The sequence below is a fragment of the Acomys russatus genome, chromosome 5, assembly GCF_903995435.1.
Source record: "Acomys russatus chromosome 5, mAcoRus1.1, whole genome shotgun sequence".
Taxonomy (NCBI): domain Eukaryota; kingdom Metazoa; phylum Chordata; class Mammalia; order Rodentia; family Muridae; genus Acomys; species Acomys russatus.
The window spans coordinates 25,762,708-25,778,389 of NC_067141.1; the positions used below are offsets into that span (position 1 = coordinate 25,762,708).

General features: G+C 50.0%; 1 protein-coding gene across 1 annotated transcript in view; it reads left to right on the plus strand.

The window, feature by feature from the left end:
* Positions 1-12,526, plus strand: part of Cpt1a (carnitine palmitoyltransferase 1A) — a 60,546-nt gene extending 48,020 nt beyond the window's left edge. Inside the window, exons 13-19 of the mRNA XM_051145762.1 lie at positions 2,141-2,257; positions 3,864-4,028; positions 4,743-4,877; positions 7,514-7,666; positions 10,398-10,511; positions 10,702-10,794; positions 12,204-12,526. Coding sequence (XP_051001719.1) covers positions 2,141-2,257; positions 3,864-4,028; positions 4,743-4,877; positions 7,514-7,666; positions 10,398-10,511; positions 10,702-10,794; positions 12,204-12,290 — 864 coding nt within the window. The 3' untranslated portion in view covers positions 12,291-12,526. The remainder of the gene's footprint in view (positions 1-2,140; positions 2,258-3,863; positions 4,029-4,742; positions 4,878-7,513; positions 7,667-10,397; positions 10,512-10,701; positions 10,795-12,203) is intronic.
* Positions 12,527-15,682: the final 3,156 nt, after the last annotated feature.

Genomic DNA, 15,682 nt, shown 5'->3' on the forward strand with positions numbered 1-15,682 from the left:
CTGTCACACCCTCATGCCCGCTCCTCCCTTGGGTGCTTGACCTCTGCTTGGGGTCTTAACTAAGTCCCAGTTGCTGTTGCTTCAGCCAAGGAAATGCCTGGAGTAGAAGAGCCAGGCTCTCTGGGCCACAAGACACCAGTGTGTTCCTGAGACACTGATTCCAAGTGGCAAAGAGCAAAGGCTTATGTCCCCGCCAGGCCCTGAGCTGGTGCCAGCAGAAGTGTCAGACCAGAAGCACAGATACCTCCCTTAGCCCCTAGACCCTGCCTCTCACACACAACTCTCTGGGAAGCTCTGCGCAGCCCAACAGTTATAGGCCTGTCAGAAGGGCCCAGGGACATTTCAGATAACACATGCTCAGTTGCTGTTGGGTAACCAGAGTTTCTGGGCCTGGGCAGCTTGTGGGCAGATAGAAGAGGAGGCATGGTGGCACGTGGCTGTAATCCCAGCAGTTGACGAGAGGCTGAGACAGGAGGATTACTGAAAGAAAGTTTGAGGACAGTCCAGGCCACATAGTAAATAAAAAGCAGACAAAAAGCAAAAGCATGCAAAGAGAGATAAAGCAGAAAGAGAAATCTCCTCAGCGTCTGGCTGAGTTTAAGGTTTATCGTGCGTATGTATGTGCAGCACATGTGGCAACCAAAGGGGTGGCAGATCCCCTGGAGCTGGAGTTACAAGCGGCTGTGAGTTGCAACCCAAACCCCAACCTTCTGCTAGAGTAGCTGGCACTTTTAACAGCTGTTAGCTCTCCAGCCCTCAGGCTGATATTTTAAAGTAACTCTGATCAAGATAGAGAGACATAGCCGTAGGCCAAGGCCACAAGTAGAATCAGTATTTAGTTTCCCGTCCACCTGATAGAGTGGTGAGGACGCTTGAATGGAGCCCGGGTGCCTGGGAGAGTGCTGAGGCCTGCCTTTCATCCTGGAGTCCCAGTGCTCCATTGCCTCTGGGCTGATTCTGAGATGTGGAGCCTGTTGGAGGCAGACACAGCTGAGGCAGCATCCTGAGAACCATGGTTACAGCATCCTGCATGCTGTGGATGCAGTGTCTTGTGTGCCATGGATGCAGTGTCCTGCATGCTGTGAGTGCAACATCCTGCATGCTGTGGATGCAACATCCTGCATGCTGTGGATGCAACATCCTGCATGCTGTGGATGCAGTGTTCTGTGAGCCATGGATGCAGTGTCCTGCATGCTGTGGGTGCAATATCCTGCGTACTATGGATGCAGTGTCCTATGTGTCATGGATGCAGTGTCCCGTATGCTGTGGATGCAACATCCTGCATGCCATGGATGCAGTGTCCTGCATGCTGTGGATGCAATGTTCTGTGAGCCATGGATGCAGTGTCCTGTATGCTGTGGATGCAGTGTCATGTGTGCTATGGATGCAGCACCCTGTCTTCCGTGGATGCAGTGTCCTGTATGAGGTGGATGCAGCATCCTGCATGCTGTGGGTGGATGCAGTGTCCTGTGTGCTGTGGATGCAGCATCCTAGGCGTTGTGGATGCATGCATCAGCCCTAAGTCAAGGTTCCCTTGATCTCCTCCTCTAGATAGGTTCGTCTGCTAGAACAGCTCACGGACTCAGGGAAACGCCGGTGCTTCTCCCTTATTGCAGAGGACACAGAAAAGGCTGTGGCAGGTAGACACCAGAGATGCAGAGGTTCGGAGCTGCAGTTTTACCCTCCCAGGGCCTGGTCTCTAGAAAGCACCCGTCAGCTAGCTGTGTGGAAGCTTCCTACTCTTTGCCCTCTGGGAGTTTTTTGTTTTTGTTTTTGATTTTTCAAGACAGGGTTTCTCTGTGTAGCCTTGGCTGTCCCAGACTCACTTTGTAGACCAGGCTGGCCTCAAACTCACAGAGATCCGCCTGCCTCTGCCTCCTCAGTGCTGGGATTAAAGGCGTGCACCACCATCGCCCAGCTTCCTCTAAGATTTAAAAACATTTTATTTTGTGTGTGTTGAACTGAATTGGGCACCCACCACCCAGTTGGTGGGTGCTGGGAAAGGTGCTGCCAGCTCAGTGTGTGGAGACCCTGCTGTCACGCCCAGGACTGGTCCCAGGTGTGTGTGTTCTGTCCTGAGCGTGGTAGGAGACACTGCTCAACCAGCCTTTCTCTTCAGTTTCTGCTTCTTTATCCTCAGTATGTCATGGCCACTGACGTCTTCCAGCTGGGCTACTCGGAGGATGGACATTGTAAAGGACACACCAACCCCAGCATCCCCAAACCCACCAGGCTACAGTGGGACATCCCAGGAGAGGTGAGTGGTGACCCAGACCCTGTCACTCACCTGGGTGGCAAGCCCGATCCTGAGCGCTGTTGATAAGCAAGCTCTCTACCAAACAGACAGAAAGCTATTTTCCCTGAATTAAGGAAGAGGCCTGGGCTGCTGAAGCCATTGGGAATTGGAGTTATTTTTTTTTTAAGATTTATTTATTGTGTATATAATATTCTGCCTGCATGTGTGCTTGCCTGCCAGAAGAAAGCACCAGATCTCATTACAGATAGTTATGAGCCACCATGTGGTTGTTGGGAATTGAACTCAGGACCTCTAGAAGAGCAGCCAGTGCTCTTAACCTCTGAGCTATCTCTTCAGCCCTGGAGCTGGAGATAGAAGTAGTTGTGAGGCACCTGATACCAATGCTGGGAACTGGACTCAGGTCCTCTACCAAAGCAATAAGCACTCTCCAGCTTCTTTGATGATGGTGATGATGATGATGGTGATGGTGATGATGATGATGATGATTAAAAATAATATCAACAAGAGTCCACTGAGTCCATTAGCACTCCCAGTATGCTCATGGATGTGGAGTGCCAACCAGAGCATAGGCAACCTCCCACTGGCCACACCCTTAGAGAAAAATGACACCATCACCCAGTTGGGCCTCTTGAGCCTGTCCCTACTCCATGCCCAATCTCATGCAGGAATGTTAACTTGCTTGATCTTGTGCAGGCAGGCACAGTCATTGCGAGCTGATGAGTATAGCAGTCCTGCCATGTACAGAAGACATGTTTCCTCACAATGGGCTTGCTTTGTACAACAAAGCCACAGTTGCTTTGAGTCCTTTGAGTCTCTGTTGTGGGAAGTCTTTCCCTGGAGAAACAGTCTGCCCCTCAGAGACCCCAGTGGTAAACAGAGTATGATCCCACCAAAGCTTGAGCCAGCCTGGGTGAGCGCGGGTGACCAGAAGAAGGTTCCACCCAGCGTGAATGATGACTTCCCCATAGCCCCACAGATGGGGTTCTACTTTCTGGTACCTTCCCTCCACCCACATAGTCTGGCATCTTCCAAGATGTCAAGGCCACACTTATGATTGGGGCAGAATCACATAAGTATGGCTACGTGGCAATCTGGTTATGACACTTGTCACCTAAGTGCTCTCCAGAGTTACTTAGTTCAGCTGATCTGGCTAGGCAGGCGTCCCGTTCCTTCGTTACTACTCCTTGTTTGTGCCTCCTAAAGCTGCCCACCACGTGAAAGGAAACAGCTTTCCCCTTACAGAGCAGGGCCATCCTTCTATCAAGGCCAGAGAGTAGCCGCCCTTGCCTGCCAGACCCTGCAAAACAAGGGACCTGGAGTGGATAGGGAGGGGCCCTAGCTTCTCGGATGATGTCATCTGCCACTGAAGGACTGCTCTGCTGCAGTCTGCATGGGCTGCGGCAGAACCTGTGGCTCCGGGGGGAGGGGGGCTCCCCACTGCTCCTGGGGTGCGGTAGGGGTGCCTTGCTGCTGCCTCGCTGCAACTTCCAGGCAGCTTTTCAGGGAGAATCCCAGAGAATGTCAAGTGCACATTTCCAGACATAGCCTGTCCCGCTCCCTTCCGTTGTCCTTCCCCACTGAGCAGAGCCGCCTTCTTCCTCCGCAGTGTCAGGAGGTCATCGAGACATCCCTGAGCAGCGCCAGTCTTCTGGCAAACGACGTGGACCTGCATTCCTTTCCATTCGATGCCTTTGGCAAAGGATTGATCAAGAAGTGCCGGACGAGCCCCGACGCCTTCATCCAGCTGGCCCTGCAGCTGGCACATTACAAGGTCAGGGGGAGCACTTTGGGGTCCCACACACACATCTGGCCTCTTTCCCCTAGTGGGCAGAGGAGGTCTAAAGCCTAGCATAGGGGGTGGGGGGCAGCTGACACCAAGCACCAGTCCTGCAGGTCTCTGAGGTATCAAAGCATAGAATGTTACTCTGAAGGATCACCCTCGGTTTAGTTGATAATCCCTCTCAGGCAGTCATATCACAGATAAGAGAGAGCTTGAGACATACACAAGTGAACAGTTAAAGCTTGTAATAGGGGCTGGGGAGATGGCATGGCAGTTAAAGAGCACCTGCTGCCTTTGCGGAAGACCCTGTTCAGTTCTCAGAACCCCAACATGGTGGCTCACAGCCACTTGTAACTCCAGTTCCAGGGCCTCTTATGCCACTCTTCTGGCTTCTGTGAGCGCCTGCATTCACATAGTCACATGTACGCATGGGGACAAACATACACATAAAATTGAATTCACAGGGCAGCTCACAGTCATCTGTAACTCCAGGCCTCAGGGATACAGTGCCCCCTGTGGCCTCTGGACACCAGGCATGTACCTGTCACTCAGATGTTCTGTGCAGGCAGAACACCCACACACCATACAATTAAGTAAAAAGTGAGGGGGTAGACTCGCACCTCCTCCCAGCACATTCCAGATCCCTATAGCCTTAGATGGCCACTCAGGCCTGTCAGCCCTAAGCTAGTTTTCCTTCCTTCCTAGGACATGGGCAAGTTCTGCCTCACGTATGAGGCCTCCATGACGAGGCTCTTCCGAGAGGGGAGGACAGAGACCGTACGCTCCTGCACTACAGAGTCCTGCAACTTCGTGCTGGCTATGATGGACCCCATGAAAACGGTAAGGCCCTGGTCACCCACAGGCATGGTGCATGCTTTCTAGGAAGACCCTAGAACAGTGGGTTCTCCGCCTGTGGGTCAAGACCCATTGGGAGTCACAGCCCAGATATTTATGATATCACATATCCTGCATATCAGATATTTAAGACTCATTTAACAGTAGTGAAATTATAATTACAAAGTAACAGTGAAATCATTTTCTGGTTGGGGTGGGGGGTCACCACAACATGAGGAGCTATATTAAAGGGTCACAACATTAGAACGGTTGAGAACCACTGCCCTAGAAGCTGATGATGAAGCTCTCTAGCCCCTTAAGCCCCACCCCTCCGCTCACACCCACCTCCCTATGCTCCCTACCTCCACCCTGGTTCTACACCCCCCCTCTTATGCCTTCCCCTTTGCAAAAGAACAGAAAGTATTTAAGAGCTTTGGCAGGGACACATACAAAGAAAGTACTGTTGTCCGCTGAGCTTCTGGGATTGAGATTGCGTGCATTGAGAATCTTCTCATGAGAATGGACGTAGCCCAGGGACAGGAAGAAGAAGGACACCCATCACTGGAGGGTGTCTAGGACTTTGGCCCTGGGGCCTTGAGAGCCTGTTGCTCCACTCTACCAGACAACGCCTGAGACTTGAAGTACTCTGTCTTAGGAGCCCTGCAGTGGCTTTGTGAAAGTTAAGTGGACTCACATGAATCCAGTCCCTTGCTGGTCCCAGCTAGCACATGGCCACATTTGGATCTGTGCCCAGGTCCCCAAGCCCTGGAGGGTGCTTACCACCAACAGACATCAGGCTGTATTTTTTTCCTCTAGGAAAAGATGACAAGGGCTCCATCTGTCACTAGAACTTTCAGGGGGCTCCTGGGAGGCCGGGTCTGGCATAGGAGGTCAGTGCTTTGACTTACCTCCATGTTAAGGGCACATGTTACTCAGGAGATGCTTTGTTCACAAGAACCCAAAGCAGCGTGTGTGTGTGTGTGTGTGTGTGTGTGTGTGTGTGTGTGTGTATACACGTGTGTGATATATGTATGTCTAAGTAGCTGGGTTTTGCTTCTTTGTGGGTTCTTTATCCACCCTTTATCTCTCTTGTCCCCATCACTAGATAGGAAAGAAAGACAGAGCGGGGAGAGAGATATAGAGATCCCTGAATCCAATTTATTTCTTATTTTTTCTTTGCTTGTAGCTGGTCTTTGCTACTTTGTGGGTTCTTCTTTTTCCCACCCTTTATTCTCACACACACACCCCAATTTTATCCTGTATCACTAGATAGCAAAGAAAGGAGGAGAGAGGGAAGAGAGACATCTGTGAGACTAATTTCTTTCTTCTTCTTTGAGTACAATTACTAACAAACCACAAACAAACAAACACACACACACAATGACCAACAACCAACAACCATCCTCTTGGAATCCTAGCATTTATATACCTTCAGGAAAGTTCCCAGAATTCCAAATGTCACACAACATAGAAACTATCTGCAGTTGGCAAAACCACGCCTCTGCTAGAGCACGAGGCAAATCATAGTCAGCTGCTGTGGACAATCTGAAGCAGCCCCATATCCTACACCTGGGATCAAAACAAAAACATTTTTAAAATTTTCCTCTGTGTGTGTGTGTGTGTGTGTGTGTGTGTGTGTGTGTGTGTAGCCTTGGCTGTCCTGGACTCGCTTTGTAGACCAGGCTGGCCTCAAACTCTCAGCAGTCCACCTGCCTCTGCTGGGATTAAAGCTGTGCACCAACACGCCAGCTTCCCTCTCCTGTCCTCTCCTCTCCTCTCCTCCCCTCCCCTTCCCCCGCCCCTCTCTCTTCTCTGTGTTTAATGTATACAGTGTTATGTCTGTATGCAACATGTTCTGCCTGCGTGTACGCCTACACTCCAGAAGAGGGCACCAGATCTTATTATAGATGATTGTGAGCCACCATGTGGTTGCTGGGAATTGAACTCAGGACCTTTTGCAAGAGCAGGCGGTGCTCTTAATCTCTGGGCCATCTCTCCAAAATTCCAGAATTGTCACTGTGTGTGTGTGTGCGTGTGTGCGCACGCGCGTGTGTGCACTGTGTATATGTGAGTGTGAATGGAGGCCAGAAGTAAATGTTAGTGTCTTCCTCCATGACCCTCCACCTTTTATCAAACGGCACCTGGAGCTTGATATTTTGGCTAGACTGGCTGGTCAGCAAGCCATGAGGACTCTTGTGCTTTTATGCAGCAAGCACGTCTCCAGTCCCCTGAAGCATCCCATTTGGGTCATATTGAAGCCCTGACAGGACCGTATTAGCAGAATGGCCAAGGAGGGTTAGTAGTCATCCATCTCCTGTGACAAAATAGACTGAGAGACAGAACTGGGCTACAGCTTCAGGTTTGACAAGAACTCCAGCAGCTTGAGGGGTGCACGTTAGGCTTTCCCACCTTGTGCACAGCAGACACTCCCACACAGCTTGCCTCTCCATCAACCTGCCGGCCTAATAGCCCTTCTGAGGCAAAACTCTGGGAAAGGATAGTGGGCTGGTGGGGCTTTGTCAAGACATCCTGGTCACAGCTCCCTGGCGCGTCCCGCAGCCTTTTGCAGACCACTGGAGAGAAAGTGGCCCGGCGCACAACCAGAGCCACGCAAAGCATGTCCCTCTCCTGTTGACCCTTAGGCGGAGCAGAGGCTCAAGCTCTTCAAGACGGCTTGCGAGAAGCACCAGCACCTGTACCGCCTCGCCATGACGGGCGCCGGCATCGACCGCCACCTCTTCTGCCTCTATGTGGTGTCCAAGTATCTTGCGGTGGACTCGCCCTTCCTGAAGGAGGTGAGCCGCCTGCCTTTTGGGAAACACACCTCGCACAGCTGCAGGCGTGGAAGGGCAATGGGCCTTTCAAGAAGCCTGTTCCCAGCTACAAACTTGCTACCCTGTTTCTTCAGCAGCTTGGGAGGCCTGATGTGGGCCCTCCTGACACCAGAAACGAGTGCTAGGAAAATATGGGAAATAATTAGGAAGAGATGAGCTCTGGGCAACTTAGTTCGCTGTGTATGTGAATCCATGTGCACTCGTGTGAGCAAGTGCACACATGCGGAAACCAGAAGAGGGCAACACATATCTTCCATCATCACCTTCCACTTTATTCCCTTGAGAACTGAACCTCTGGGATCAGCTCACCCATGTGTGTGTGTGTGAGTGTGTATACTTTTTTTTTTCGAGACCGGCAGCCAGCAGTGCCCTGCAGTAGTTTCCACTAACATCCAGCACTGGGGTTGCTGCCACGCAGAGCTGCTCCCACGTGTTTTCCACGAATGCTGGAAAACCAAACTCAGGTCTTTTGATTGCACAGAGAACATTCCTACCCACTGAGCCACTTCCCATCATTTTTTGTTCTGTTTGCTTTTTTAAATAGTATTATTTCATGTGTGTGACTGTTTTTGCCTGCATATGTATCTAGCTGTGCACCATGCCTGGTGTTTGTGGAGGGCATCAGATCCCCTGGAACTGGAGTTAGAGATGGTTGTGTGGGTGCTGAGAACCCTGGTCCTCTGGAAAAGCAGCCAGTGTCCTTAACCTCTGAGCCATCTTCTTTGGGGTGGGGGGCCGAGGCAAGGTCTTGTATATGTAGCCCTGTCTGCCCTCGAACCCACAGAGGTCCGCCTGCTCTGCCTCCCAACTGCTGGGATTAAAAGGCATGCACTTCCACACCTGCCTTCATCTTTGTTCTTAATATTTAATTTTTTTTTTTTTAGATAGGTTTACCATATTGGTCAGGGTGTTCTCAAATTCCTGTGTTCAAATGATTCTCCTGCCTCAGCATCCTAAGGTAGCCAAGACTAAAGCCATGCACCACTACACCCAACTTCCTAAAACTTAGATTTGTTGTTGTTGGGGTTGGTTTTTGTTGTTTAGGATTGAGGTTTTTTGTTTTTTGTTTTTTGTTTTTAAGATTTACTTATTATGTATACAGTGCTCTGTCTGCATGCACACCTGCAGGCCAGAAGAGGGCATCAGATCACATTATAGATGGTTGTGAGCCACCATGTAGTTGCTGGGAATTGAACTCAGGACCTCTACAAGAGCAGACAATCCTCTTAACCACTGAGCCATCTCTCCAGCCCATTGTTGTTATTTTTAAATACTAGGTCTCTGTGGCCTCGAACACATGATGTAGCTGAGGGTAGCCTTGAACTCCAGATCCTTTCACTTCCACCACCACGTGCTAGGATTACTGGTGTTCAGCCTAGCTTTTCTGTTGTGTTGAGACAGGATTTCACTTTGTAGTCTGGACTAGCCTTAAAATGCAATCCCCCTGCTTCCACCTCCTGAGTGCTGGGATCACAGGTGTGCATCAGCATACTGGCTTTTAACAATGGCTGCATATAATAACCAGCTTGAAAATCTAGAGAGGGGATCATAGGGGCTGGCCTAGACCCCACTGACTTTCATCCACCTTCTGTGTGAACAGCAGTTTGGTCAAGGGGAGGGCCCTCCTGCTTGCACACTTAGCCTTTGTGCGGCCCTCAGGGTCTTAGGGAAGTAGGAAAGACCAGGCAGGTCTTTCCTTGCCTCAGTGTTAGAGATCTCAGGCAAAGAAGAAGAAAAGTGGTGTACTTTTCCCCCCCAAGACTGTGTTTCTCTATGTAGCCTTGGCTGTCCTGGACTCATTTTGTAGACCAGGCTGGCCTCGTCTCAGAGATCCACCTGCCTTTGCCTCCCTGAGTGCTGGGATTAAAGGCGTGCTCTACTATGCCCAGCCTCTAGTCCTGTCTTAAGACACTGGGACCACTTGCCATTTGAGGATAAAAGGGTTTATTTGACTTACACTTCCAGGTCACAGTCTATCCCTGAGGGAAGTCAGGGCAAGAATTTAAAACAGGAGTTCAAAGCAGACACCATGGAAGAGCGTTTCTTGCTGACTTGTGCACAGGATCCCATTTAGTTAACTTTCTTTAAGAATGTATTTTTACTGGGATGGAGAGATGGTTCATCAGTTAAGGGCACTGTCTGCTCTTCCAGAGGTCCTGAGTTCAGTTTCCAGCAACCCCATGGTGGCTCACAACCATCTATAATGTGATCTGATGCCCTCTTCAGGTGTGCATGAAAACAGACCACTCATATACATAAAATATTTTAAAAGCCAAAAAAAATTTATTTTTACATGTATGTTTTACCTGCATGTATATGTATGTGTGCAGTGCCCAGCAACTGGAGTTGTAAATGGTTGTGAGCCACCGTGTGGGTGCTGGCAATCAAACCTTGGTCCTCTGCAAGAGCGGCAAGTGCTTTTTGACCACTGACCCATCTCTCTAGCACTCTCCTGCCAGATGGACACCCTGTCCAGGGAAGGGAACCAGCTGCAGTGAGCTAGACCTTCCTGAACCAATTAGGACGATTTTCCACAGACATATCCACCAGGCCAATATGATGCAGTTACTCATTCGAGAATGTTTGGTGTGTCCCCACCCCCACCCCCAGATGATTCTCAGCTGTGTTGGCAGTCAGTGCTCACTAGAAGGAGTGGGAAGGTGTCATTGGTACATTTCTTGCTTTGTCACAGGTCTTGTCTGAGCCATGGAGGTTATCCACAAGCCAGACGCCACAGCAGCAGGTGGAGCTATTCGACTTCGAGAAATACCCCGACTATGTGTCCTGTGGAGGCGGCTTTGGGCCGGTAAGTGAGGCCAGGCCATCCATCGTCCTCATTCTGTAGTCCAGGCTGGCCTTGAGCTCACTGCAGTCCTGCCTCAGCCTCGCCAGGGCTGGGATTCCAGGGCGAGGCCCCACCCCTGCCAGGATTTAGATTGAGAACAGGAAGCCCTTTTCTCTTTTCCTAGTGATGAACTTGGCCTTCCTCTCTGCAGGTTGCTGATGACGGCTACGGTGTTTCGTACATTATTGTGGGAGAGAATTTCATCCACTTCCATATTTCTTCCAAGTTCTCTAGCCCTGAGACAGTGAGTATACTGGGAAATACTTTTTCTAGATAGAGATGGGGTAAGGTTTTGTTTTGTTTTGTTTTGTTTTTTGAGACAGGGTTTCTCTGTGTAGCCCTGGCTGTCCTGGAACTCTCTTTGTAGACCAGGCTGGCCTCAAACCCATGGAAATCCTCCTGCCTCTGCCTCTTGAGTGCTGGGATTAAAGGCATGTGCCACCATGCCCGGCCTGGTTTTTGCTTGTTTTATTTTGTTTTGTTTTTTGGAGGGAGCACATCTTTAACAGAAACATTCAATTCAGGTGTCGACATTTATTTAGCTTGGATAGTTTCACATAGATGAATCCACTCATTCGAAAGGTATATATTTATTTCACTTACCTACCTTTGCTGGTAGCAGAGGTCTTAAATCTTGGCATATATGTCTGGGTATGTTTCTGACATTTTCTCTATTCTAAGCAACGCTGTGATCAAGTTCTGGCCTCACACGGGAGCTCTCTGAGGGGGCCTCCTGTTTGATGCTGTCCTCTGCAGCATCCGCCCTTCCCCAGCCCACACTACAAAAGCTTCCGGGCTGCGAGCCCCCACCCCCAGCCCCCAAGCCCTTGCAAATGGGATCCAGGAAGCCAGGCATGAGGTGCACACCTATAATCCCAGCACTACTTAGGAAGCTGAGGCAGGAGGACTGACAGTTCAAGGGTAACCTGGGATATAGACAGAATTACAGGGAGGTCCCAGCTCTGACCCATCCACGCACATAGCACGTCACCTGAGATTGTCCCCTCTGAACGCTGAGGGTGCTTTTACCACTCTTCAGTAAATCCCTCAGGGTTTTGAGAGTGGGAAGACAGGAGGCTGCACTAACCCAGGGACACATGGTAGCGGACAGGTTCCAAATGTGAGGCTGTCTGCATGCCAGTACCTTTTCCTTTTTTCCTTCTAGTTCATTCTTCCCACCCCCCACCCCCGTGCGTGCGTGCGTGCGTGCGATGTGCAGGTATGTGTGTGGGCACATGCAGGTGTGTGTGCATGGCTGCAGAGAGCACTGAGTATCCCTTTTCATCCGTCTCTTTCCTCCTTGGAGACAAGGTCTCCCTGAACCTGGGGGTCACTGTTAGGGCCTAGGCTGTTTGACCAGCAGGTCCCCAGAAGTCTTGCTGCCTCTTCTACCATCCCTGGCACTGGGTTATAGGTGGTAAGGCCGTGCTTAGCTTTTATGTGAGTGCTGAGGATTCAAACCCAGGTCCTGAGGCTTGCACAAGCATTTTGTCCACCAAGCCATCTCCCCAGCTCTTTCCATTTGGCTTTTGAAGAGTCTTGCTATATGGCCCAGGCTGGGTTTGAACTGGCTACTGTCCATGCTTTTGCCTCAGCTCCCAGTTGCTGGGCTTTGCCTGGCTGCTGATACAGTGCTCTGTCTGTTTCCTTCAGGACTCGCACCGCTTCGGGAAGCATCTGAAACAAGCCATGCTTGACATTATCAACTTGTTTGGCCTCACCATCAATTCCAAAAAGTAACCCTCCAGAGCCACATGGAAGGAAAACAGACTTTTGTCACACAAACCAAATGAAGAATAGGTGTTGCTCCTGATTGCAGGACAGGTGGGAAATTGCTCTTACAAAACTCAGTTCTCCTTCCAGAAGGTTTCCCATCTGTCTCCCTAGAACAAGAGTAGGCTCCACCGTGTGAATCGTGACCCGACTGCACCCACAGATGCCCTGGCTCCGGGGATATCGGGCACAGGCTCCCCGAGTCTTCTGAATGGCCTCCCACTGGATGAAAGGATTAAGACGCTGGTGAATTCCTGGATTAGCGGGGTTGTAGCTTCATGCGTGTTGGAATTGGCAGATTCCCCAGTGGTGACCCTGTGAATACCTGGGACTTAAAGGTGCCTGACTCCACCCAGGAAATGCAAACGCCTCCTTGTGGAAAGAGAAAGTGTCTTCGGAGCCAGCGGAGGTTAACAGCTGTAGCTAACACACATGTAACACACTAATGGAATGCTTAGGCCCGGGAGGTAAGGTCCTGCTTGGGTGACAGCCATCCTCCGGGAAGCAGAACACCACCTCCTCAGTGTCACCATCCTCACTGTCTTCAATACCCAGTGCCTTAATGACGGGAGCCCCTTGGGAAGTGGGACCCTAGAGAAGATTTAGCACTTGTGAAGTCTTTGAGTAGTTATGTGAGGATATTGCGCCCCCTCACCTGTTTTCTGCATAGGGACGCCCCTAAGTAAGCACTTCTCCCACCCCTAAAGGACGAGGTCCCTAGTGAAGGCAGTGACGCTGGAGTCTCAATTGCCTGCCAGTTCCAGTAAGCAACAAAACAGGCATGTGTCCACAGAAGGCAGTGAGGGGCTTGGTGGTCAAGGCTGCAGAGCTGGAGACCAGCTGGGGGACTGAGTGACTTGCTGTGTTTGGCAGCTGGTGGTAAGGTGAGTGGGACCCTGGTCGCTGAGTCAGGAACACTGACACAGGCAGCCTCAGGCAGGAGACACACATCCTAGACACCAGTGGGCTTACCCTCTCATCCCACCCAGTCAGGGAGACCGGCTCTCAAATCCCACAGAAGACTAGGTCGTTTTGGCGACAGACTCAGGGGTCTCAAGTGATGGGTGCTTTGTACCCAAATGCCATCCCTCAGTGGGAGAACCTTTCTTAAAAGCGCCTGACAGACTGCAAGACATCTCTGCACCACGTCCATTTGCTATTTAATGTAAACATAGCATAATGGAGTGGCCTCCCCCACGTGTCACCATACTGTCCTGACAAGCCTAGCTATTCATATTTTAAATCATGTATTTATTTTTTTTTCCTGACCACTTCCAGTGCCCCTCTGGCTTTGCTTGATTCCTGCCCCTGTGCCAGCAGTAGCATAACAGTGAGGGGCGGGGTGACCAGAAGTGCCCATAGGTGCTGGCTGAACAGCTCCTGCGTGTCTTACAGATATATGTACATGTTTAAAATTTTTTAATCTTAAAAAAAAATCATGCCTATAAGGGCCAAAGGTTTTTTCTTTCCTATTAAAAACGAGAAAACAAAAGGCAACATAAATACAAATCGGAAACAAACTCTAAGTCAGAGCCACCTAACTCACAGCGTTGATGAGCATTGACCAGCCTTTACCCACAATGCCCTGCTAGTGCCCAAGCATTACATTCGTCTCTCAGGTGTTTTCCAGTGCCCTTGCTGCTCCCGAGCAGTTACCAATGCAATTTTATATTCCTTAAAAGGCGGAAGGGTGGGCTCTCACTGTAGGTGTTGAAAGGAGGAGGTAAGACTATTATGTATTTAATTTAATGTGGAACAAAACAGTCTTACCTCACTGCCAAGATTTGAGTTTGGTATTCCAATCTGTCCATTGCATGTAAATACCATATGCTGTCTGGATATAAATCTTAGGAATGCATGTGTGAAAGAATATAGCTGACCACTAATAAAACATTAAAACCGTCTACTACATTTGTTCCTGTCTCCTTTGTCATACTAATCAGGGACTTATATGACAAGTACTGGCCTCTGAGCCCGCAGTGTGGGGGCCACCACTGTTCATATACTTGACTGAGGAGCAGCATGCAGTGGACCTTGCCCACTGCCACAATTGTCACCCATTCCTCTGGGTGCCTGGCACCATAACAGGCACTTAGTAAATGCATGTTAAATGAATGATACGGGTCAGGCAGTGGTGGCGCACGCCCTTAATCCCAGCACTCGGGAGGCAGAGGCAGGTGGATCGCTGTGAGTTCAAGGCCAGACTGGTCTACAAAGCGAGTCCAGGACAGCCAAGGCTACACAGAGATACCCTGTCTCAAAAAACAAGAAAAAAAAGTGATACGGGTTCCTCTTTTTTGGAACGTGAAGTGTGTATTCCTGCGTGGCATATGCACATGTATGTACCGTTGCACAGGTACATGCAGAGGCCAGAGGAGCCCTCCGTCATCCACCTCCTTCCTTTCAGACGGGGTCTGGATCTGAACCTGGAGCTTGCTTTCCCCCCCACACACACCAGCAGCCAGCAAGCCCCAGCAGTCCTGACTCCGTCCACTTCAGTAATGGGGTTACAGGCATGTATGCAAGCACACACAGCATTTACAGGGACACTGGCATCTGAACTCTTGGTCCTCGTGTTGGCCATGTCTTAACTGCTGAGCCATCTCTCCAGCCCAGCACTGAGTTTCTTCGTCAAGCTTTCCTGAGCATCTGTTCGAGGCCCTGAGAGTACAGACCTGACGCCCCACCTCTGGTGTTAGGTCCAGCTCTGAGACAGCTAGCTGAAGGATCTTACATGTGGCAGCTTGTGTAAGGGCCAGACATGATGGCACGGACCTTGAAGGGAGGTGAAGGGAGGAAGACCATGGATATGAGGCCAACCTAGGCTACATGGTGAGTTCCGGACTAGCCTGGTCTCCACTGAAACCCTGTCTTATAAAACAAAAAAACACAGAACTGGACATTGATCAGCAATTAAGAACACTTGATGCTCTTACATAGGACCTGGCTCAATACCCAGCAGTCATGAGGTAACGTATAACCACCTGTAACTCAAGTTCCAGGGGATCTGATACCCCCCCCTTTTTTTTTTACCTCCACCAATACCATGCACATGGTGCACATACATGCACATAAAAATTAAAATAAATCTGTTTTTAATGTTTTATTTTATGTGCATTGGTATGTAGGTGTCAGATCCCTCGGAGCTGGAGTTATAGACCGTTGTGAGCTGCCATGTGTGTGCTGGGGATTGAACCCAGGTTCTTTGGGAGAGCAGGCAGTACTCTTAACCACTGAGCCATCTCTTCAGCCCCCTAAAATAAATCTTTTAAAATTATTTAAAAATTAAAATGAGCCACAAGAGACAAATGTGGGGAGTGGAAGTTGGCACAAGGAAGTGCCCAACTAGGAATGGATTG